Source organism: Acinonyx jubatus, chromosome D3, assembly GCF_027475565.1.
Source record: "Acinonyx jubatus isolate Ajub_Pintada_27869175 chromosome D3, VMU_Ajub_asm_v1.0, whole genome shotgun sequence".
In the NCBI taxonomy this organism is placed as follows: Eukaryota; Metazoa; Chordata; class Mammalia; order Carnivora; family Felidae; genus Acinonyx; species Acinonyx jubatus.
Genome location: NC_069392.1, coordinates 92,209,687 through 92,232,203, shown reverse-complemented (window position 1 = coordinate 92,232,203; position 22,517 = coordinate 92,209,687). Strand labels below are relative to the sequence as shown.

The 22,517-nt window shown below is 45.0% G+C and overlaps 1 protein-coding gene across 10 annotated transcripts in view; it reads right to left on the bottom strand.

The window, feature by feature from the left end:
• Window positions 1–628: 628 nt before the first annotated feature.
• Window positions 629–22,517, bottom strand: part of LOC106973143 (probable 2-ketogluconate reductase) — a 24,626-nt gene continuing 2,737 nt past the window's right edge. The window contains exons 1-8 of one of the 10 annotated variants that reach the window (XM_027069246.2): window positions 11,880–15,123; window positions 11,404–11,478; window positions 10,194–10,297; window positions 9,005–9,389; window positions 7,978–8,149; window positions 6,375–6,553; window positions 3,673–3,769; window positions 629–959 (exon numbers count right to left, since the gene is read on the bottom strand). In XM_027069246.2, the coding sequence (XP_026925047.1) occupies window positions 785–959; window positions 3,673–3,769; window positions 6,375–6,553; window positions 7,978–8,149; window positions 9,005–9,386 (1,005 nt within the window). In that variant the 5' untranslated portion in view covers window positions 9,387–9,389; window positions 10,194–10,297; window positions 11,404–11,478; window positions 11,880–15,123 and the 3' untranslated portion in view covers window positions 629–784. The other 9 variants (XM_027069245.2, XM_053206097.1, XM_015070204.3 and 6 more) reach the window with 9 other exon arrangements.

Sequence of the window (22,517 nt, the reverse complement as noted above, 5' to 3'; positions counted from 1 at the left end):
GCCCGCCCCCGAGCGCGGCTGGCGGCGTTCGTGGTGGTGAGCTCTGGGGCGGGCCGGGAGCGCGGTTCACGCTCCCTCGCGGAGCTGGGGAGGGCGCATCGCAAGGCCCGTGCCCCTTCCCCGCCCCATCGTTTGAGGAAGGCAGGGGGGCGGCTTGAGCGGCCTCGGGCGCCGGCAGTGGAGCCCCTGCCGCCTCGCCGGTCTCCCCTCCGCTCCAGAAAGGAGGCGCGCCCATTCCGGGGCCTGCCCGCAGACCCCGGCTCGGTGCTCCGCACTCCTGTCGCCCCCACCAGCGGGCCAGCCCCCCATTCCGGGACGCCGTTCCCGCGGAAGCCCCGGAGCTTCGAACAGCACGCGCGCGCGGCACGCAGACGGTGCTCAAAAACCGCCGGTGGAATAACGGAAAGAAACGAGGGGTTCGGGCTCCAAGTGTCACGGGTACTGGGGTCCGAGGAGCTACGAGAGTTTAACGGGACGGAAGGCAGCGTGGCCCACTGGGAAACGCGCAGACCTGGCCCAGGGTTTTCATCCAAGACCGAGTATTTGCAGGCTGCCGGGACCTCAGACAGGGAATTCTCTGTGCTTCATTATGAAAACGGGGGGAGTTCACTCAGAGCGGCCTGGAGGCTGCGGCGGGAATGGAAGAGAAGCGCCTGCCAAGTTCTCAACAAATGTTACCGCTGTTCTTAAGGCTTTTCGCCCAAAAGAGTATTAATCTGCATGATGGGCTTTAACGTAGATACACAAAACAAGATGTTTTTTTTTTCATTTAATCTGCCACGTGTCATGCCACGGAATTATCCCAGTTAAGTCGCACTTCATTAGGAATGGGAAGGCCATGGAGAGAAGCCAGGATGCTTGCAACCAAATTTTCCATCATCTGTCGCCTGGCTTGATGAGTAGCACTCCCAGCGTGAGGTGTCAGAGTGACGTTCTCCAACTTCAATAAAGGATGATCTCTGAAATGCAGATTAATTGATGAAAACTATTCCACATTGCCTGCTCTAATTCCATATTCTGGGTTTCTAGCCCCACGCTGAGAAGGGGCCTTATGGCATATTCTAAATTATACCTAGGTATGACCACCACTCATCTAACCCCACTATGGGGGGGCCCAGCATTTTTTGGGTGCAAAACATGTATCCTAATGGCACCCCGGCCATTAGCACACAATAGCACAACATATGTGGTGGTTTAGACAACACTGGTCCACAAAAATGAAAAGGCTCCCGGGGATATGGGTGCTAGTCTAGGCATCATGCGATAAGCTGAATGTTCCCTTAGGGAGTGGGGGCATTCAGAGGGAAAATATTTATGACCTAGAATTAGATGAGAGGGAGTTCTCTCCCAGGAAGAAGGGAGAGGATGGGAGTCAGCCTGGGAAAATAAGGAAGTGTTAGTGAAGTGATCCACCAGACTGAAACGATGGAAAACGCTAGAAACCAGCATGATGAAAGGGCAGTCACCTGCCCAAACAGGACCTCTTGACTTTTAATACAAAGGCCAAAGCAGACAGGCAGCAGTAACCCTTAATCCTACCTGAGGCTCAAGGAGCACACCTCTGGGACTTCCCCCCCAAACCTGTGGAAGTTCTTTGGGGCACTTGTAATTTATACCAACACTCTGTCCTTGCCCCCAGAATTGATTGAAATTAAGATACAGCCTAGAACACAGCAAGGATAGGAGCTATTCTGAAAAAAAAAAACAAAACAAAACAAAAAAACACTTCTGTCCTCCTAATAGGAAGGAGGTGGGCCCTACTATAACAGCACATATTGGAAACCAGTCTCAGTATGACACAGTGAATTGAGACAGGGTGACTGGTTTTGTCTCTCAACTGACTTGGAACTCAGAAATAAAACTGAATCATGGCCAATTATAACAACACCTGTCCATAATATGAGGTGTATAGGCAAGAGCCAACTCTGTTAAGAAGGCGTAGCAAATACCTCTGTAACTGTCACTGATTTGTTATACAATAAAACTGAAAACTAGTGAATGAAGCTAATAAAATCTCATCTTGACAGACTAGCCAACAGGTGAGCATTAGACTTCTAGGTTTCTAAGTTGACAACTGTCTAAAATGCTCAAGTTTCTTAATTTACATTGAAAAAAATTTCTATTCTACGTTAGTGGTTCCCAAACCTTTGGTCTTAGGACCTCTTTACACTCTTAAAATTGAGAACCACAAAGAACATTTGTTTACGTGGGTTGTATCTATCAACATGCACTATGTTAGAGATTAAAACTAAAAAAATTTTAATACAATAACCTGGAAGCACACATTTCATTAGTTGTCAGAGTGATAATCACATGTCATTAGTCTCTGGAAAACTCCACTGTACGATGTACCGAAACATGAGTGAAAAGGTAAATAACATCTTACAATATTGTGAAAATAATTTTGAGTTCACATAATAATAATTTTGACCCCTTGAAAGGGTCTCCAGACCATGTTTTGAGAACGGCTGTTCTAGATAAACTATTGTTTTTCTCAGAAATGTAAGTTCTATGGTCAATCTTGATAAACTTAGATATTAAATTTGGTTGTAATGGCAAACATTCAGACAGTAATTTGTTTACCAGACAAATCAAAGCTGGAGGAATCAAACCTGGGAATCTCTAGCTTAACGAATGACAGAATCAAGACTGTAGTCCTAATGGGCTGGATCAATGGGTCAAAACACACAAGCAAATGGCATTAAATGCACAGAAGTGTAAAGCTCCACACATGTACTTAAACAACAATTGCAAGAATAATTTAAGTTCTTGCTGACTAAAAACGTAATGAACTAAGGGTGCAATGAGGCTGCTGATACAACTTCTGAGCAAGTTTTCTGCGTGGTCAGGCCACAATGTGGACACTATGCTCCGTTCCTGAGAGCACATTTTCAAAGGCCCTTTAAAACTGCAGTGCCAGAAGGCAACAATAATGACCAGGTGTCTGGAAATGCTATCATTTAGGCTGTGATTGAAGGATATTTAGGGGAGAATAAAAGTAAGAAGAAACAGGGGCGCCAGGGTGGCTCAGTCAGTTAGCCATCTGACTTCAGCTCAGCTCATGATCTCACGCACGATTCATGGGTATGAGCCCTGTGCTGGGCTCTGTGCTGACAGCCTGGAGTCTGCTGCATATTTTGGGTCTCCCTCTCTCTCTGCCCCTTCCCTGCTCACAGTCTGTTTCTCTCTCTCAAAAATAAAGAAACGTTAAAAAAAATTGTTTTTAAAGTAAGATGAAACACAGTGGTTGTCTTAAAACACAGAAGGTTTGTAAGAGAGGAGAATGATCAGGGGCAAACTGGAGTCAGTGGGTAAGGGAAGGACTATTTTGGTTTGATCTGAGCAAGAATATTCTGTACAGTCTCCATCCATGGGGACTGCTGCCTGCGGGCCTGGAGCTCCCTGTCCATGGTGGTGTTGAAACAGACATCTGATGATCTGCAGGACTGGACAGGCCACCAGAGGCCTTCTCAGGCCCCTGCATGGCCAAGACTCGACTACAGGTCTGTGACAACACATCTGAAAAAGCCCAAAGCAGTGACTATTTGAGGACACCCTACGTGGACCAGGAGGAATGACCGTTGGGGACTGCCCTGCGTGGACCAGGAGGAATGACCACTGAGGACAGCCCTACGTGGACCAGAGGATGTAGATTCTGTCCAGCTTTCTTACCTGGGCAAGGGCTCCGGGTGCGTCACGTCCAGTGCTGCTCCTTTAATAACCCCAGTCTGAAGAGCCTGCACCAGGGCGTCCTGATCGACTAACAGACCTGCGTCAACAAGACAGTTCCTCTGCAGTCGCTACCATTAAGAGTACATGGGATAGATGCTTTGGTCACATTAGCCGCTATTCCAAACACATCCTGATCTTGTCAAAGGTCTGACAAAGAGCACGTGAGTGTCATTCTGCCAGTTCATCATCAGACATTGTGAGCCCACCACATACTAGGCAGCGCACTCAGGCCTTCACCGAATCCTCCACTAACCTGGCAAAGTCAATATTCATTTTATACTTGAGGAAACTGAGGCCCTTAGTTTACAAACACCCAAAGTCACACAGCTTCTAACATATAGACTCAGATCCGAGCCCAGGTTTGTTTGACCTCAAGCCGGGGCCCGTCTCATTTTATTACACCACCTCCCAGCACCACCTAGGAGTTCAGGCTGAGGACACAGCCCCCAGATAGCTGTATATGCACACGAAAAAACTAAGCCACAAGCACGATCCTGTAACTGTCATTTCAAATACAGAAAAGCAGGACATGTTTGAGTAGAAGCTGAGAAGAAAGCCCTTTCCTTCCAGCAGAGCCCTGCAAGGGGCCCAAAGACTGAGGGTGCCTCCTTTCTGCTGACGGGCTGGAAGCGGCTGGCCCGCCGGTCGGGACACAGCCCTGGTATGCTGGTGCTGCTGGGGGAGAAGCCCAGTCGCAGAGGCTTTCCTGGGGCGTTTGCTTCTCCAGAATCTGTAGTGTGCTCGCCAGCCTCTGACATTCCTGAAGGTACCTAATACGCACTGGTCCTTCCTGCTCACCTAGACGGCCTGAATTTTCAGAGAACTCTGAAGCATATTATCTCGGTCCCATGAGGGTTTTTGGTCTTTCAACAATTGTTTTAGAGTTCTTGGACCCGGTTCCAAAGTTGGGGTAGGGAGGGTCCCACACACACAAGCTCAGGCAGTTCTCGGGACACCTGCAGGGTGCCTGCGGATTCTGACACTGTCCACCCGGAGGCAGCATCAGATCCTGCGCAGTAAGGGCTCAGTCCTGTAAGATGCCCCCACCCCGACTTCGGACACCGGTCGGAAGTCCCAGGCTGTTTGTTACTCGTGCTTCCGACCAACTGGCAATTTGCGGCCGCGGCTCACAGAACTCAGGGGAACACTGCCGCTCACCTGGTGGCTCAAGGAGGTGACAAAGGCTAAGAATCAACCGCCAGAGGAAGAGATCATAGGGACAGGTCTGGGGAAAGGCTGTGGGGCTTCCATCCCTCCCCGCACAGCACTCTTCCCAATCTCCAGAAGCTTCTGAACCCGGTCCTTTGACATTTTTACCGAGGCTTCTTTGTATAGCCACAGTTGATTAGCTCTTTGGCCATTGGCTGATTCAGCCTCCAGCCCCTCCCCTCCCTGGGAGTCGGCGGTGTGACCGGAAGTTCCCATTGGCTGATTCAGCCTCCAGCCCCTCCCCTCTCCACAGAGGTTGGGGGTGGGGCTGGAAGGGCCAACCTTCTGATCACATGGTTGGTCGTCCTGGCAACAGCCCCGCCCTTGAGTGGGGTCCAGCCTTCTCCATTAACAAAAGACACCTTTATCACTCTCAACACTTAGTCAATTTGGTGAGGAAAGAGCCAGGAATTATGGATGAAAACCAAAACTGAATGACCAAATATGTATTTCTTACAAATTACACTATCTCATATGGCAAGCATTGTTTTCCTTGTTTTACAGATGATACACGGGTGGCTGTTGTTAGTCATATGTACTCTGGCCCCCCACCCCACAAAGGTGAGTGGCCTGGATGTCTGATGTCAGCACTGATCCTCTACTCTTTATAAATGTCACACCAGCCCACAATATTTGGTATCAGCACAGGGCCAACTCCCTCTTGCCTGTAAACACAAAGCACTACATAAATGCCAAATAACCAAACTAACACTGGTATTTATTTTTTAAAGTAAAGTATCAGAGGGGCGCCTGGGTGGATCAGTTGGTTAAGCGTCCAACTCTTCCTGAGTTCCAGCCCCGAGTCGGGCTCTGTGCTTGTGCTAACAGTGTGGAGCCGCTTGGGTTTCTCTCTCTCCCTCTCTCTCTCTCCCTGTCCCTCCCCTGCTTATGTGTTCTCGCTCTCGCTCTCTCTAAAAATAAATAAACTTAAAAACAAAAGTGAAGGGGTACCTGGGTGACTCAGTTGGTTAAGCATCTGACTATTGGTTTTGGCTCAGGCCACACTGGGCTTCACGCTGACAGTGCAAAGCCTGCTTGGGGTTTTCTCTCTCCCTCTCTCTGCCCCTCCCCACCTCGTTCTCACACTTAAAAGAAATTTTTTTAAAGTGAAGGCTCAGAAAATGTATCCCCATAAATTTTGCTTAATCACACCTAGAAGACCAAACTGTGATGCCCCAAAGTAGATGCCCTAATTGGGATGTGAAAACCCCATACTGTACTATTCTCATCCTTTTTGTTACTAATTTGAGGCTCGAAATGATGTGAAAACAAAAATCAGAAATATTTCTAAGTAGAAAGTGCCTTGAGCTCATCACCCGCCAGTGCGCACGGACTCTCTGGACCCACAGCTGTCCAGGAGAAAGTCGAGTTGGGCCGACTTTGCAGACTTTGCAGCCCCGCGGGCCTCCACACAGACCGCGGCAGGCAAGTACCTCTGCCGATGTTGACGAGAATGGCAGTGGGCTTCATCAGATTCAGCTCCCTCTTCCCAATCAGCCTCTGGGTCTGGGGCGTCAGGCTCACGGCCAACAGCACAAAGTCCGATCGCTGAAGCAGGTCATCCAGACTCTCACAGTAAGTGGCTCCAACAGCCTCCTCCTCCTCTAATTTCCTATGAAGGGGACAAGGAAGAAACACCATGTTCTCCAGTCAGGAATTCATCACGGCACCTCGGGAACGAGTTTCTGAGGGGAGCCAAAGACCGGGCCTGTTGCTGCTGGGTCCAGGATCCTCCCCCACCATGGAAACACTGGGGGCCCCTCAGGACCTCTGAGGCGAGGCCTCTGGGTCTGCAGAATTGCACCCCACATTGAAGCTCCTTGCGGCCAGGAGCTTCTTCTCATTTGAGCCCCCAGAGACAGGTGTGACCCTGACTGTGCATCGGACATGCACTCAGCAACGACAGAACATTACTGGCAGGAAGTGGGTCCCACTCCCAAGTAAGAGCAGGAGTATGTACTTCTGTGACCACAGAGCATTGCCGAATGCAGCAAACACATCACAGTCTCTAGAAAACAAACAAAACAGGAGAGGGCCTTGGAACGTTGCCTATGAAACGCTAAAGCAAAGACCCAAGGGTCCGATGCAGGCAGGATTTGTTTAACTCCTGCTCTGGCCATCCCAAACAACTGATTATTCAACAGAAATCCAAGATCCCGGAGGCCACAGCATGCCGGGTAACCTCCACTGCTATGCAAATATGGAATACATATATGGAATACAAAACACATGTTTGGGTCAGGGGACAGCCCAAAGGAAAGATGAATACGTTGCCGACACCACACACCTTGTCCTGGGAGAACCCTGGCCTCTGTGCCTGCGTGTTCATCACAAGGAAAGTCATCACATCTACCTAAGTCCCTCCACTGCCCATGGTGCAAATAGTGACTGAAAAACGGGCACAGTTCTAATGCACAATCTCTCAGCTCCCCATACATCCACAAACTGCTCACTAGCCGGAAATGTGTTCCATGTGCAGTGGGAAGCCAGTAAAGGTTGTAAACAATGGCCATCATCTGGCTGGTTTGCAAGGAGAGTGGGAGGTTCAAGAGCAGATGTGAGCAGACTGTTAGGAGAATATGTATTTCAGGTGAGAAAGGACGGGCCTGAGCCCAGTGGCATCGACGAGGTGAGAGAGAACAGGCAGGTCCGAAGGCTGTTTGGAGACAGAATCAGTAAGACTGGGTGTCAGGCTGAGGGAGGAAGTGCACATAAAGGAACCAGTCAAATTGCTCAGTGGGTATGGAAAGCTTCCTTGAAAAAAAAAAACACTTTAGAAATTAAAAAAACAAAAAACAAAGCCGTGAGTTAAAATCTCTTTTTTGGTGAAATTTTTCAATAAAAAAGTCACAGCCACATTCCTAGGTAATTATAAAAATATCACAATCCCTTTCTTGACAATCAGTCCTATTTTTTGGAGAGAAAGAGTAGGAGAGTCTTATGAAAAACAGAGGGCTCCTATATCCAAGCCACTTTAAGGCAGTGATGGTATACGTTCTGCTCAGCTAATTTCAAGTCCATTTCCCGAATGTTTACCTGCGTTTCCTATTGTGATACAGAATCTTCATTTCGAATGCTCTGGCCCTCTGAGCAATCTTATAGCCAATGCTGCCCATGCCGATGATTCCCAGAGTGGCCCCTGTAACTTCCTGACCCATCCAGTTTGTAGAAAAGTTCTCTGTATCCGGTGCAATAGCCAACCTATGACCTAAAATATACAAGGGACAGAGTGGTCAGAGCGGATGTCACCAGACACAGAAATCCACAACCTTACTGGGGCAGAGTAGTGAGTTAGAGGGTGCCTGTGGCAGACACAGCCCTCATGCATCTCTTGACAGAAGACAAGGGTTTCTGCAAGGGGTGAAGGAAAGGGACAAAGACAGTTTCCTCATAACAAAACCAGAGCGTCCTGGTGCAAAGCTTTGAAATACCAACTTCTTTTACATTACGGCAGGATTTCTGGTTAAAACTTGCTGGTGTTGGTATGTTGGGGTGTGTGCATGTGCATGAACCCGCAACCAGAATCCGAACCAGAGCCTGATTCCTGTCTCCTCTTTCCTCAAGCCTCTTCGTCAAAGCTTCATCTTCCTCTTTGCTCAGAGCTCCATCAGGAGGCTTGGGGGACGGAGGGGTGCGGAACTGCTGCCCTGCCTTTCCTGGGGATATTCCCAGAGATGTCCCCTGTGTGGAGAGGTCAGATTCTGCCTATTCGCTCGTGGGTCTTTAACCAAGAGTAGCATGCTGACTGACCAAAGAATCACCCCAAGGGCATTTCCATAGTAATTTCGATGTTGAAATTACTCCACACACACGTTTACTGCCTGTGAATGAGAGGAATCTGGTGGGGGAGAAAATGGCCGATATGTGCTGGGAAGCGGGGCTCAGGCACTAAGTACGCGGCAAACGACTGAAAGTGACTCCAATTCTCAAGTGCAACAAAGTCCTGGAAGAAACCAGGGCCCAGGAAAGACCTGTAGTTTGAAGATAACATTATGTAATCATCTGCGTTAAGTATCTGTCATCTGCTGTCTTTGGAAAACCAGCATCTCCAAAGCCTGGGTACCTTCCACGACTCTGCGAGCTGCGGCCAGCAGTAAGGCCATCCCCATGTCGGCTGTGGGACTGGAAACCGCCTGTGGTGTGTTGGCCACCTTCACACCACAGCTGGCAATGAGCTTCAGGTCCAGGTGATCTAGACCTGCTCCTGCACTGGCAATTATCTTCAAGGAGGGCAGACTCTGCAGGAGCTCCTGGGTAACGGCTGGCTTTCCGCCCCAGATGTATACAGCTTGGACCTTTGGACCGAATCGTGTGTTATTTTCCAAAAATTCTTGCAGAGTAATGAGAGTAAAGTGTTTCTGCAGATCTCCAATGTGATCCTCACATATACCATGAGGTCCTTCCAATCCAGACACCAAAACGCCAGGTAAATCCTGATCCCCCATGGCCTGCAGGAAGGGAAGCACAATTTCTGCTGTCAGAGACAGTCTTTAAGAGACCATCAATATGCTCCTCTGTGGCTCTTTTAAGGTTCTGAGCACCAATTTCCAAGTCCCCCACCCGCAACTCCAAGCAGTTCTCAGGATCCCAGCAGCGTGTCCCAGAATTCAATTCAATTCTGACACTATCTACCAGAGACACCATCACATCCTACGGGTTAAGGACTCTGTCCTATAAGATGCCCCCTCCCAGCCCCCACCTTCAGACTCTAGTCACAGGTACCAGGTACCTGTGCCTCTGACCAACCGGCAGCCGATTCTGCAGAATCCTTCGATTCTGTTAACTTGTTCGAGAGCCTCACAGAGCTCAGGGGAAGGCTGACCCGTGCTTACCGGTTCCTTAAAGATACAGAGAGTGTGTAGCAACACGCAGATGGGAGAGATCCACAGAGCGAGGTGCCCAACTCGAGTTTCTGTCCTCATGGAGCCTGGGGCCCCGCCCACCGGCACCCGGAAGAGTTCGGGTGCCGAAGTGTGGGCCGTCTCCAGAAAAGGCTTTTATAGAGGCTTCTTTGTATCCCCACCATTTATTAAATCATTGGCCATTGGCCGATTCAGCCTCTAGCCCCTCCCCTCTCCAGGAGGTCGGGGGTGGGGCCGGAAGTTTCCATTGGTTGATTCAGCCTCCAGCCCCTCCCCTCTATGCAGGCGTCAGGGGTGGGTCTGGAAGTTCCCATTGGTCAATTCAGCCTCCAGCCCCTCCCCTCTCCGCAGGGGTGGGGGGCGTGCCGGAAGTTCCAACCCTCTGATCACCTGCTTGGTCGTCCTGGCAATAGCCCCGCCCTTGAGTGGGGTCCAGAAGTCTCCTTCATTAAGACATCCTTGTCACCTTTCTGGCTCTGAAGTGTTCCCAGGAACTATGGATGAAGACCAAATATATCTGAGAAGTAGTTTGGTCCTCTGAACGATGAAATATGTATTTCTCATAAATCATTATATTGTAGTTACTCTAGATTTTCTAAATTACATCAACACTGGGATTCATTTTATTTCCTGGACAAGTCCCTAAAAAACCTGAAGGACAATAGACCCACCCCTCTGAAGTTACCAATGTCTCCATCACACCCACTTTCCTCCCTATTCTGCCTGAGTCTTTATTTCTGCCCTTCAGCTGTGATGGCAGCCTCTCAGGTGGCCTCCAAAGTCCTCCTCCTGTTAATCACACCTTTGTGGGACCCCAACCCCGATGCTTCTAGTGAAGAGAATACGGCAGAAGCCACGGGAGGTCACAGCTTGGGCTCTCTTCCTCCCTCTCCAGGGGGGAGCCAGGGCCAGGCCGGAGGCTTCCCTGTGCAGAGGCCCACATGAATGAGCTTGGAAGCTGATCTGAAGAGGCCTGACACCAGCCTGGCGAGCCCTGAGGTGACCACAGCCCTGGCCAACCCTCAATTAAAGTTTCATAAGATCTGGGCAGAACCACCTGGACAAGCTACTCCTGGATTCCTGACCCAAAAACCTGGGAGGTCATAGAGTTTGTTTTTACAGCTACTGGAATTTAGGAAAATTTGTTATGTATGCAGCAATAACTAACACAATTGGCCATTTTTTACTGTGTAAGTAAAAGATATATGTTATTGTCTGCAAAATGGACTAAAGGTTTTATTTATTTTATTAAGATGACTATTTAATTTATTTTATTTTTATTAGTTTTCTTTAGTTTTGAGAGGCAGAGAGAGACAGAGTGTGCGTGTGGGAGGGGCAGAGAGGGAGACACAGAATTTGAAACGGGCTCCAGGCTCTGAGCTGTCAGCACAGAGCCCGACACGGGGCTCAAACTCACGAACCATGAGATCATGACCTGAACTGAAGTCAAATGCTTAACTGAGTAAGCCACACAGATGCCCCAAGTTTCACTATTTCTACCTCAAGAGCATAAAAAAGCTCTTAACCACTGACTGGCAAAAAGTGAGTATTACCAGTAGTCACAAAAGATTATTTTAAGTTTTATTACTGTCCAACCTACCCAGGGTGCTCCATCAAATTCAGCCCAGCAAGAATCCAAATTGCCAGAATCCCTGCTGTATTCAGTTGGAAGTTACTGTATTAAAAAAATAAGAATTTGATAAAGCTGGATTTAATTTTTAATTAAATGTATAACACATTTAAGTTATAAATGTTATTTAATTATTTATAACACATGCAAGTTATAAAAATAATAATCAAATGAGCCCATTAAGTGCCACCAAGCTTAATAAATGTACCACTACCATTACCACTCCCTGCTGCTCAAGAGGTATCCCCTACTTGGAATTTAATGATCTCCAAGCACACCTTGGAGATATTGCAAGTCTGGTTCCAAACAAACCACTGCAATAAAGTGAATATCGCAATACAGCAAGTCAAGTGATTTTTATTTCCCAGTGCATATAAAAATTATGTTTACACTATACTGTAGCCTATTAAGTATGCAAGAGCATTATGTCTAAAAAAAGTTCATACCTCAATTTGAAAAGCTTATTGCTAAAAAATGTTAACCATCACTGAGCTTTCTGTGAGTCATCATCTTTTTGCTGGTGGAGGGTCTTGCCTCGGTGTTGACGGCTGCTGACTGATCAGGGTGGTGGTTGCTGAAGACTGAGACAACCACGACAATTTCTTAAAATGAGACAGCAGTGAAGTTTGCCACACCACCTGACTCTTCCTTTCACAAACGATTTCTTTGTAGCCTACAATGCTATTTGATAGCATTTTACCCACAGTAGAACTTCTTTCAAAATTGGAGCTAATCCTCTCAAATCCTGCTACTGCCCTATCAGCTAAAGGTATGTCATCATATTCTAAATCCTTTGTTGTCATTTCAACAATTTTCACAGCACCTTCACCAGCAGTAGATTCCATCTTGAAAAACCAACGTCTTTGCTCATCTGTAAGAAGCAACTCTCCACTGGTTCAAGTTTTACCATGAGATGGCAGCAGTCCCGTCTGCAGGCTCTACTTCTGGTTCTAATGCTATTTCCACCACATCTGCAGTTACTTCCTCCACTGAAGTCCTGGACCTCTCAGTGTCATCCACGAGAGCTGGAGTCAACGGCCTCCAAACCCCTGCTAATGTTCATATTTTGACCTTTCATGAATTATGGATTTTTTAAAAATGCTAATTCCAGTGTAGTTAACATACAGTGGTCTATCAGTTTCAGGTGTACAATATAGTGATCCAACGGTTCCATACAGTACTCAGTGCTCATCAAGTGTTTTTATCCCCTTCACCTATTTCACCCATCACCCCATCCAACTCCTCTCTGGTCACCACCAGCATGTTCTCTATAGTTAAGAGTGTTTGGGGCACCTGGCTGGTTCAGTTGAAAGAGCATGTGACCCTTGATATCGGGGTTCTGAGTTTGAGCTCCATGTTGGGTGTAGAGACTACTTAAACAGACAAACTTTTTTTAACTTTTTTTTAAAAAGGAGTATTTTGGTTTGTCTTGTTTTCCCTTTGTTCATTTGTTTTGTTTCTAAAGTTCCACATTTGAGTGAAATTATTATATGGTATTTGTGTTTCTCTGACTTGTTTATTTCACTTAGCATTATACTTTCTAGATCCATCCATGTTGTTGCAAATGGCAACATTTTGTTCTTCTTAATGGCTGAAAAATATTCATATAAATATGAATATGTGATATATCATATATATATATATATATCATATCTTCTTTATTCATTCACTTATCAATGGACACTTGGACACTTGGGTTGCTTTCATAGTTTGGCTATTGTACATAATGTTGCAATAAACATAGGACAAATCCCTTTGAATTAGTGTTTTTGTATTCTTTGGGCAAATACCCACTAGAGCAATTCCTGAATCATAAGGTTTCAGTAATTAATTTTTTGAGGAACCTCCATACTGTCTTCCATAGTGGCTGCACCAGTTTGCATTCTCACCAACAGTGCACGAGGGTTCCTTTTTCTCCACCTCCTCACCAATACCTGTTGTTAAGTCTTGTTTTTGATCTAGTCATTCTGACAGGTATGAGGTGATACCTCATTGTGGTTCTGATTTGCATTTCCCTAATAATGAGTGATGTTGAGCTTCTTTTCATGTGTGTGTTGGCCATCTGGATATCTTCTTTGGAGAAATGTCTGTTTATGTCTTCTCATTTTTTAATTGGATTGTTTTTTGGGTGTTGAGTTTTGTGTGAGTTCCTTATATATTTTGGATACTAACCCTTTATTGGACATGTCGTTTGCAAATATCTTCTCCCGTTCAGTAGGTTGTCTTTTAGTTTTGTTGGTTGTTTCCTTTGCTGTGTAGAAGCTTTTTGTTTTGATGTAATCCCAACAGTTTATTTTTGCTTTTGTTTCCCTCGCCTCCAGAAACGTATCTAGAAAGATGTTGCTGTGACCAATATTGGAGAAATTACTGCCTGTGTTCTCTTCTACGATTTTTATAGTTTCAGGTCTCACATTTAGGTCTTTAATCCATATTGAGTTTATATTCGTGAATGGTGTAAGAAAGTGGTCCAGTTTTCCCAGCACCATTTCCCAACACCAAAGAAGAGACTGTCTTTTTTCCCATTGCATATTCTTTCCTCCTTTGTTGAAGATTAATTGACCATATAAATGTGGGCTTACTTCTGGACTTTCTATTCTGTTCCATTGATCTATGTGTCTATTTTTGTGTCAGTAACATGCTGTTTTGATTACTACAGCTTTGTCATATAACTTGAAGCCTGGAGTTTTGATACCTCCAGTTTTCTTTTTCTTTTTCAAGATTGCTTTGGCTATCTATTCAGAGTCTTTTGTGGTTCCATACAAATTTTAGGATTGTTTGTTCTAGTTCTGTGAAACATGCTGTTGGTATTTTGGTAGGGCTTGATTTAGATTTGTAGGTTGCTTTAGGCAGTGTAGACATTTAACAATATTTGTTCTTCCAATCCAGAAGCACAAAATGTCTATTTCTTATGCATCATCTTCAATTTCTTTTATCAATGTTCTATAGTTTTCAGAGTACAGGTCTTTCACCTCTTAGGGTAAGTTTATTCCTAGGTATTTTATTTGGGGGGGGGCACGAATTTTTTTTAATTTTTTATTCAGTTTTGAGAGAGTGCAAGCAGGGGAGGGGCAGAGAGAGGGAGACAGAGGATTTGAGGTGGGCTCTTTGCTGACAGCAGCAAGACCAATGTGGGGCTTGAACTCATCGTCTGTGAGATGGTGACCTAAGCCGGAGTCGGAAGTTCAATGGACGAAGCCACCCAGGTGCCCCGAATCATAAATGTTCTCAATGGCATCTAGAATATTAAATCCTTTCCAGAAGGTTTTCTATTTACTTTGCCCACATCCATCAGAAGAATCACTATCTATGGCAGGTATAGCCATACAAAATGTATTTCTTTTTTTTTTTTAACATTTATTTATTTTTGAGACAGAGAGAGACAGAGCATGAGCAGGGGAGGGTCAGAGAGAGAGGGAGACACAGAATCCGAAACAGGCTCCAGGCTCCGAGCTGTCAGCACAGAGCCCGACGCGAGGCTCGAACTCACGGACCGTGAGATCATGACCTGAGCCGAAGTTGGACGCCCAACTGACTGAGCCACCCAGGCGCCCCAAATGTATTTCTTAAAAAGATCTGAAAATTGAAATTATCTCCTTGATCCGTGGTCTACAGAATGGATGTTGTGTTCGCAGTCAGGAAAACAACACTAATCTCATCGCACATAGCCATCAGGGCTCTTGGGTGACCAGGTGCATTGTCAATGAGCAGCAATGTTTTAAATTTTTTTTTAACATTTTATTTATTTTTGAGACAGGGAGAGACAGAGCATGAACAGGGGAGGGTCAGAGAGAGGGAGACACAGAATCCGAAACAGGCTCCAGGCTCCGAGCTGTCAGCACAGAGCCCAACGCGAGGCTCGAACTCACGGACCGCGAGATCATGACCTGAGCTGAAGTCGGCCGCTTAACTGACTGAGCCACCCAGGCGCCCCTGAGCAGCAATGTTTTAGAAGGAATCTTTTTTTTCTGAGTGGTAGGTCTCAACAGTGGATTTAAACTATTTAGTGAACCATGTTGTAAACAGGTGTGCTGTCATCCAGGCTTTGTTGTTGCATTTCTAGAGCAGGCAGAGTACATACAGCATAATACTTAATGATTTTCGGAAAGGACAATGAGCACTGGCTTCAACTTAAAAGTCACCGGGGACTTTAGCCCCTAACAAGAGAGCGAGTCTGCCTTTTGAAGTGTGAAGCCAGGCACTGACTTCTCCTCTCCAGCTTAAAGTCCTAGATGGCATGTTCTTCCAACAGACGACTGCTTCATCTACATTGAAAATCTGTTGGTTAGTAGCCACCTTTGTAAATTATCTTCACTAGATCTTCTGGAGAATTTTCTGCAGCTTCTCCATCAGCACTCGCTGCTTCACCTTATACTTGTATGTTATCGAGGTGACTTCTTTCCTTAAGCCTCAGAGCCAACCTCTGCTAGCTCCAAGTTTTTCTTCCGCAGCTTCCTCACCTCTCTCAGCCTCCATAGAACTGCCAAGAGTTAGGACCTTGCTCCGGATTAGGCTTTGGCTTAAGGGAATGTCATGGCTGGTTTCACTTCTATCCAGACCAAGCTTTCTCTGTATCGGCAATAAGGCTGTTTTGCTTTCTTAACATTTGTGAGTTCACCGGAGCAGAACTTTTTAACTTCCTTCAAAAACCTTCCTTTTCATTCACAACCGGACTGTTTGGCACAAAGACGCCTAACTTTTGGTCTATCTCAGCTTTCGAAACGCCTTCCTCACTAACCTTAGTCATCTCTAACTTTTGATTTAAAGTGAGAGTCGTGCGACTCTTCCTTTCACTTGAACACTGAGAGGCGGGAGTGTTACTAACGGGCCTAAGCTCAATATTGTGGTGTCTCAGGGAATAGGGAGGCCGGTCGAGAGGGAGAGAAATGGGGAATGGCCAGAGGGCGGAAGAGTCAGGGTACACACTTTCGCCAACGAAGTTCACCACCTTATACTGTAATGGAACCCACGTGTCTGCCCAGCACACAGCAGACACAAACACTGAGACACCAAGTATGCAGCCAGGAAAGAGTTTGCCGGAGGGGCAGCCAAACAAAGACGTGGAGGACAACCTCCCCGTCCGTCTCCCCAAAGGAGGGGTCGGAGACAAGTAAAGGCACACAAAAAGGTCTGGGCGCAAAGTTGCCGCTGTGCGGATTATCCGCAGTCTCCCTTTGGTTACTGGTTTCAATACAGGCACAGATCACGGTGGTCCAAAACATTACAAAAGTAACATCAAAGATCACTAATCACAGACCACCACGACAAATACAATAATTAAACAATCTGGACTACTGCGAGAATTTCCAAAACACGAAAGACTGGAAGTGAGCAAACGCTGTTGGAAAAGTGGCACCGACAGACTTGCCACAGACCTTCCATGTGTACAAAATGCAGCATCTGTGAAGTGCAGTAAAACGAGTGTGCCTACAGATAGATAAGAGAGAGAGGTAAAAGTAGCCTAAACAACATGTCGTTTGGTTTGGCATATTTTTGCATTTTATGTTCACGGAATTACACCTTGCGTAGTCTTTGGTGATCTGCTTCTTCTAAGTTTATTAGTCTGTGGGATTCATGCCTGTTTATATGTGGAGGTACACTCATTCCTCTTTACAGCTATATGTGCCAATAAGTACACCTCAGTTTATCCATTTTCCTGCAATGGGATAATTGCATTTCTCTTAGTATAAGGTTGAGCATTGGCCACTTTCATAGAGAACATACTCTATAAATTGGAGAGTTTCTCCCAAGAGTTCAACTCGGGTCCCTTCAGCAGGTCTGGACAAAGAGATTTCTACAGCTAAGCAAACTTTCACTACTAGGTGACAGGTTCTTTCCCTCCTGACCATCTCCTACCCAAAGTGAGGAGGTCTTGGGGCACCTGCGTGGCTCAGTAGGTTAAGCGTCTGCCTTCAGCTTGGGTCATGACCTCACAGTTCCTGAGTTCGAGCCCTGCGTTGGGCTCTCTGCTGTAGCACAGAGCCCGCTTCAGATCCTCTGTCTCCCTCTCTCTCTCTGTCCCTCCCCAATTCTCTCTTTCTCTCAAAAATAAGTAAATAAAAGCTTTAGAGGGGCACCTGGGTGGCTCAGTTGGTTGAGCGTCTGACTTCGGCTCAGGTCATAATCTTGCTATTGGTGAGTTTGAGCCCCGCGTCAGGCTCTGTGCTGACAGCTCAGAGCCTGGAGCCTGCTTTGGATTCTGTGTGTCTCTCTCTCTGCCCCTCCCCTGCTCCTTCCCTCTCTCAAGAAAAATAAACATTAAAAAAAATTTTTAAAGTGAGGGATTCTTTTGGGGCTCCTTTGCTTGGCTTGAGGTGGGGTGGAATACCCCTTTCTTTTCCAAAGGGAAGAGAATGCACATGGAAATACACATGTGCACAGCTTCCTCCAAAGAAATGATGGCACACTGTTCCCCAAAACATTTTTGCACTTCCTCTTATGTATCCTAAGGAGTGATGGACAAACAATATGCAAATTATTCTTTCTTCTGCAAGATCTGGAGAAAGCCAGTGTGGCCTCTTGCTCTGAAACATGTAAGCATTTTATTTTATTAAAAAAAATTTTAAGTTTATTTATTTTGAGAGAGAAAGCACAAGGGGTGAGTGGCAGAGAGAACCCCAAGCAGACTCCACGCTGTCAGTGAAGAGCCTGATGTGGGGCTGGAACCCACAGACTGTAGGATCATGACCTGAGCCGAAATCAAGAGTCAGATGCTCAGCCGACTGAGCCACCAAGGCGCCCCTGAAACGTGTAAGCATTTTAAATCATTTATTTTCAGTTTGGGGCCTCTGCTGAAATTTGAGAGAGAGGAAAGTCTTACATCTGACTTAAAACATTTTTTCTTTTAAAAATGAAAATTCCTCTGGGAGGGTTACAAGGCTCTCCAGTCACTTTTCATCAGTAACAATTAGTTCAGTCAAATTGCTCTCTTCCTCAACTTACCTCAGGCCAATTGCTCTGAAGGAAGGGGCACTCTGTTTAGACACATGTATCCTTTCACAATTCGACACACAGGGACACCTGCTCCTTCCAAATATCTGTCTTGCTCTTGAGAATTCCAGAAAGCAATACTTAATGCTTATGTTTCGTCATTTTTTAAATGAAGAATTCACTTTCTAACGATAAAATGTAATTCAAGCAGTCTGATTCACTCAGAATGATTTAGCCTACTTATTTCCATTTTCTAGATGATCGGATACGTTGTGAATGAATGGAAGGAAAGATGAGCAGCTTTGGCCAAATAACCAATTTTTCTTGCCTATGTTGTTGGCTTTTCAATTCAGTCTATGGGGCCACTATCAGCAAAATCAAACAAAGACAACAAGAAAACTACACACTGATATGTCTTATGAATTAGACACAAAATCTTCAAAAAACACTAGCAAACTTATTCCAGCAATATATTGTTAAAAGTTAATGTGACCTAATAGGATTTTTCCCAGGAATGCAAATTTGATTTAACATACAAAAGTCAATGGAAGACTCCATATTAAGGGAATAAAAGACAAAACCCACATGATCATCTCAACAGAGGCATAAAAAGCATTTCACAAAACCTAACAACTTTTCTTAAGAAACAAGACAAAAAACTCTCAACAAAATAAGAACAGAATTTCCTCAACCTCATAAATGGCATTTGTGAAAAACCCATAGCAAACCTCATACTTAATAGTGAAAGTCTCAATGCTTTCCCCCTAAAATCAGGAACAAGAGAAGATGCTTGCTGTCGCCACTTCTATTCAACATTGTACTGCACGTCCCAGCCCGGGCAGTTAGGCAACGAAAAAAAAGCATCCAGACTGAAAAACAAGAAGTAAAACTGTGCTTATCTCCAGATGGCAAGATCTTATATAGGGAAAATCCTAAGGAATGCAAATAAAGAACTTTTCCAAGTAATGAATGGTTCACCAAGATTGCCGAATGCAAGATCAGTATACAAAAACCAATCGTATTTCTGGGGCGCCTGGGTGGTTCAGTTGGTTAAGCCCCCGACTTCAGCTCAGGTCATGACCTCACGATTCTTGAGTTCCAGCCCCACATCGGGCTCTCTGCTTTCAGCACAGAGTCCACTTTGGATCCTCTGTACCCCTCTCTCTGGGCCTTCCCTGCTCTCAAGCACATGCGAGCTCTTTCTCAAAAATAAACAGGAGAAAATAATAATAATCAATTGTATTTCTATACACTAGCCATGAATAATCTGAAAATATTTAAAATAAAAATTCCATTTAAATATCATCAAAAAAGAATACTTAGGGATAAACTTTACCTCCTCCTAAAAAAAAAAGTGCAAGATGTGAACACTGGAAAATATAAAAGTTATAGAAATAAAGAAGACCTACATAAATGGAAAGACATCCTATAACCATGGAAGACTTAACATCGTTAGGATGGTAATATGGTATTCTCTAAATGGTGTACAGAGTTAGCACAATCCCTATCAAAATCCTAGGTACCTTTTTTTTTTTTGCAGAAATTGACAAGCTAATCCTAAAGTTCATATGGAAATGCAAGGGACCCAGAACAGCCAAACCAATCATGAAAAGGAATAAAGTTGGAGGACTCACATGTCCTAATTTCAAGACTTACCACAAAGCTACACTAATCAAGACAGTGTGGTACTGACATAAGGCTAGACATATAAACCAATGGAATAGAACTGAGAATCCAGAAATATATCCTTACACTTAAAGTCAATTGATATTCTGGAACGGAACAAAACACCCAGAAATGGACCCACAACAGTATGGTCAATCAATCTTTGACAAAGCAGGAGAGTATCTAATGGAAAAAAGACATCTCTTCAGCAAATGGAAATGGGAAAACTGGACAGCAACATGCAGAAGAATGAAACTGTACTGATAGGGAGAAGTCTGTTATAAGACGGCTGACAGGACAGGGGGCTACCAGTCCCTGCCTAAAGACTCCCCTTCTGGGTTTTTCTTCCCATCCCACTTGCCACACTCCAACAGACTATAAATCACCTGGCTGCTGACGCTCTGGGCTCAGACCTCTGGAGAATGATCTCCTCTGAGCCCACCGGTGTAAACTAAACCTCCTGCCTTCCAAGATCTCCGAATGTTGCTTGGTTCTTCTGCCGGGTGATCCAGACCAGTTTCCATAACAGTACCACTTTCTTACACCATACACGAAAGTAAATTCAAAATGGAAGAAAGACCTAAATGTGAGACAGGAAACCATCAAAATCCTAGAGGAGAAAACAGGAAAAAATCTTTTTGACCTCAGCCAGAGCAACTTCTTTCTAGACACATCGACAGAGGCAAGGGAAACCAAAGCAAAAATGAACTATTGGGACCTCATCAAGATAAAAATCTTTTGCACAGCAAAGGAAACAACAAAACTAAAAGGCAGCCTATGGAATGAGAGAAGATATTTGCAAATGACATATCTGATAAAGGGTTAGTATCCAAAATATATAAAGAACTTATCAAACTCAGGGCGCCTGGGTGGCTCAGTTGGTTAGGTGTCCAGCTTCAGCTCAGGTCATGATGTCACGGCTTGTGAGTTCGAGCGCCACATCAGGCTCTGTGCTGACAGCTCAGAGCCTGCAACCTGCTTTGGATTCTGTGTCTCCCTCCCTCTCTACCCCACCCCTGTTCATGCTGTCTCTGTCTCTTTCTCAAAAATAAATAAGCATTAAAAAAAAATACCAAAAAACCCCACAAAAAACCATATCAAACTTAAAACCCAAAAAACAAACAATACAGTTAAGAAATGGGCAGAAGACACAAATAGACTTTTTTTTCCAAAGAAGACATCCAGATGGCTAACAGATACATGAAAAGATGCTCACATCACACCTATCAGAATGGCTAAAATTAACAACACAAGGCACCACAGATGTTGGTAGGGATGCAGAGAAAGGGGAACCCTCTTGCACTGTTGGTGGGAATGCAAACTGGTGCAGCCGCTCTGGAGAACAGTACGGAGGGTCCTCAAAAAGTTAAAAATAGAACTACCCCATGACCCATCAATTGCACTACTAGGTATTTACCCAAAGGATACAAAAATGATGATTCGAAGAAGACACATGCACCTCAATGTTTATAGCAGCATTATTAACAATAGCCAAACTATGGAAGGAGCCCAAATGTCTATCAACTGATGAACGGATAAAGATGTGGTGGGATGCATCTCAAGGTTCATGAGACCGAACCCCACGTTGGGCTCCATGTTGACAGTGTGGAGCCTCCTTGGGATTCTCTCTCCCCCTCTCTCTGCCCTTCCTCCAGTCATACATATGCATGTGTGTGCATGCTCTAAGTGAAATAAAAAAAAAAGACGTGATGTATGTATATACAGTAGAATATTACTCAGCTGTCAAAAGGAATGAAATCTTGCCATTTGCAATGATGTGGATGGAGCTAGAATGTATTATGCTAAGTGAAATAAGTCAGAGAAACACTAATACCATGATTTAACTCATATGTGGAATTTAAGAAACAAAACAGATGAACATATGGGAAAGGGGAAGAAAAGAGAAGGAAACAAACCATAAGAGACTCTTAAATAGAACAAACAGGATTGCTGGAGGGACATGGGTGGGGGATGGGCGAAATGGGTGATTGGCATTAAGGAGGGCACTTGTCATGTTGAGCAGTGGGTGTTACATGTAAGTGACAAATCACTAAATTATGCTCTTGAAAACAGTATTATACCATATGTTAATTAACCAGAATTTAAGTAAAAATTTGAAGAAAAAATATAATATTTAAAACTATTTTCAATTAGGGCCACCCACTGGTGGTGGCAAATGAAAATTCTAATGATCAAGCTTAAAACCTATGAACATGGTTCATACTTAAATAAAGAAAACAATGGAAATTTTTAAAACAGCATAGAGGTTCAAACCTGCTTTGCCATTTACTAGCTGGTTATCTTGAAAAAAATACGGAAACACTTGGGGGTTTGGTTTCTCCATCCAGTCATTTCATCTGGGGATGATAACCATAGCACAATTATCTTATAGGGCTGTTGTGTGGGTTCCATGTTCCCACACAGAGTTCCCCTATAGAGTACTGTGAAGAGTACCTGGCACATCATATTGTGTTTGTTAGCATGGAAAATAA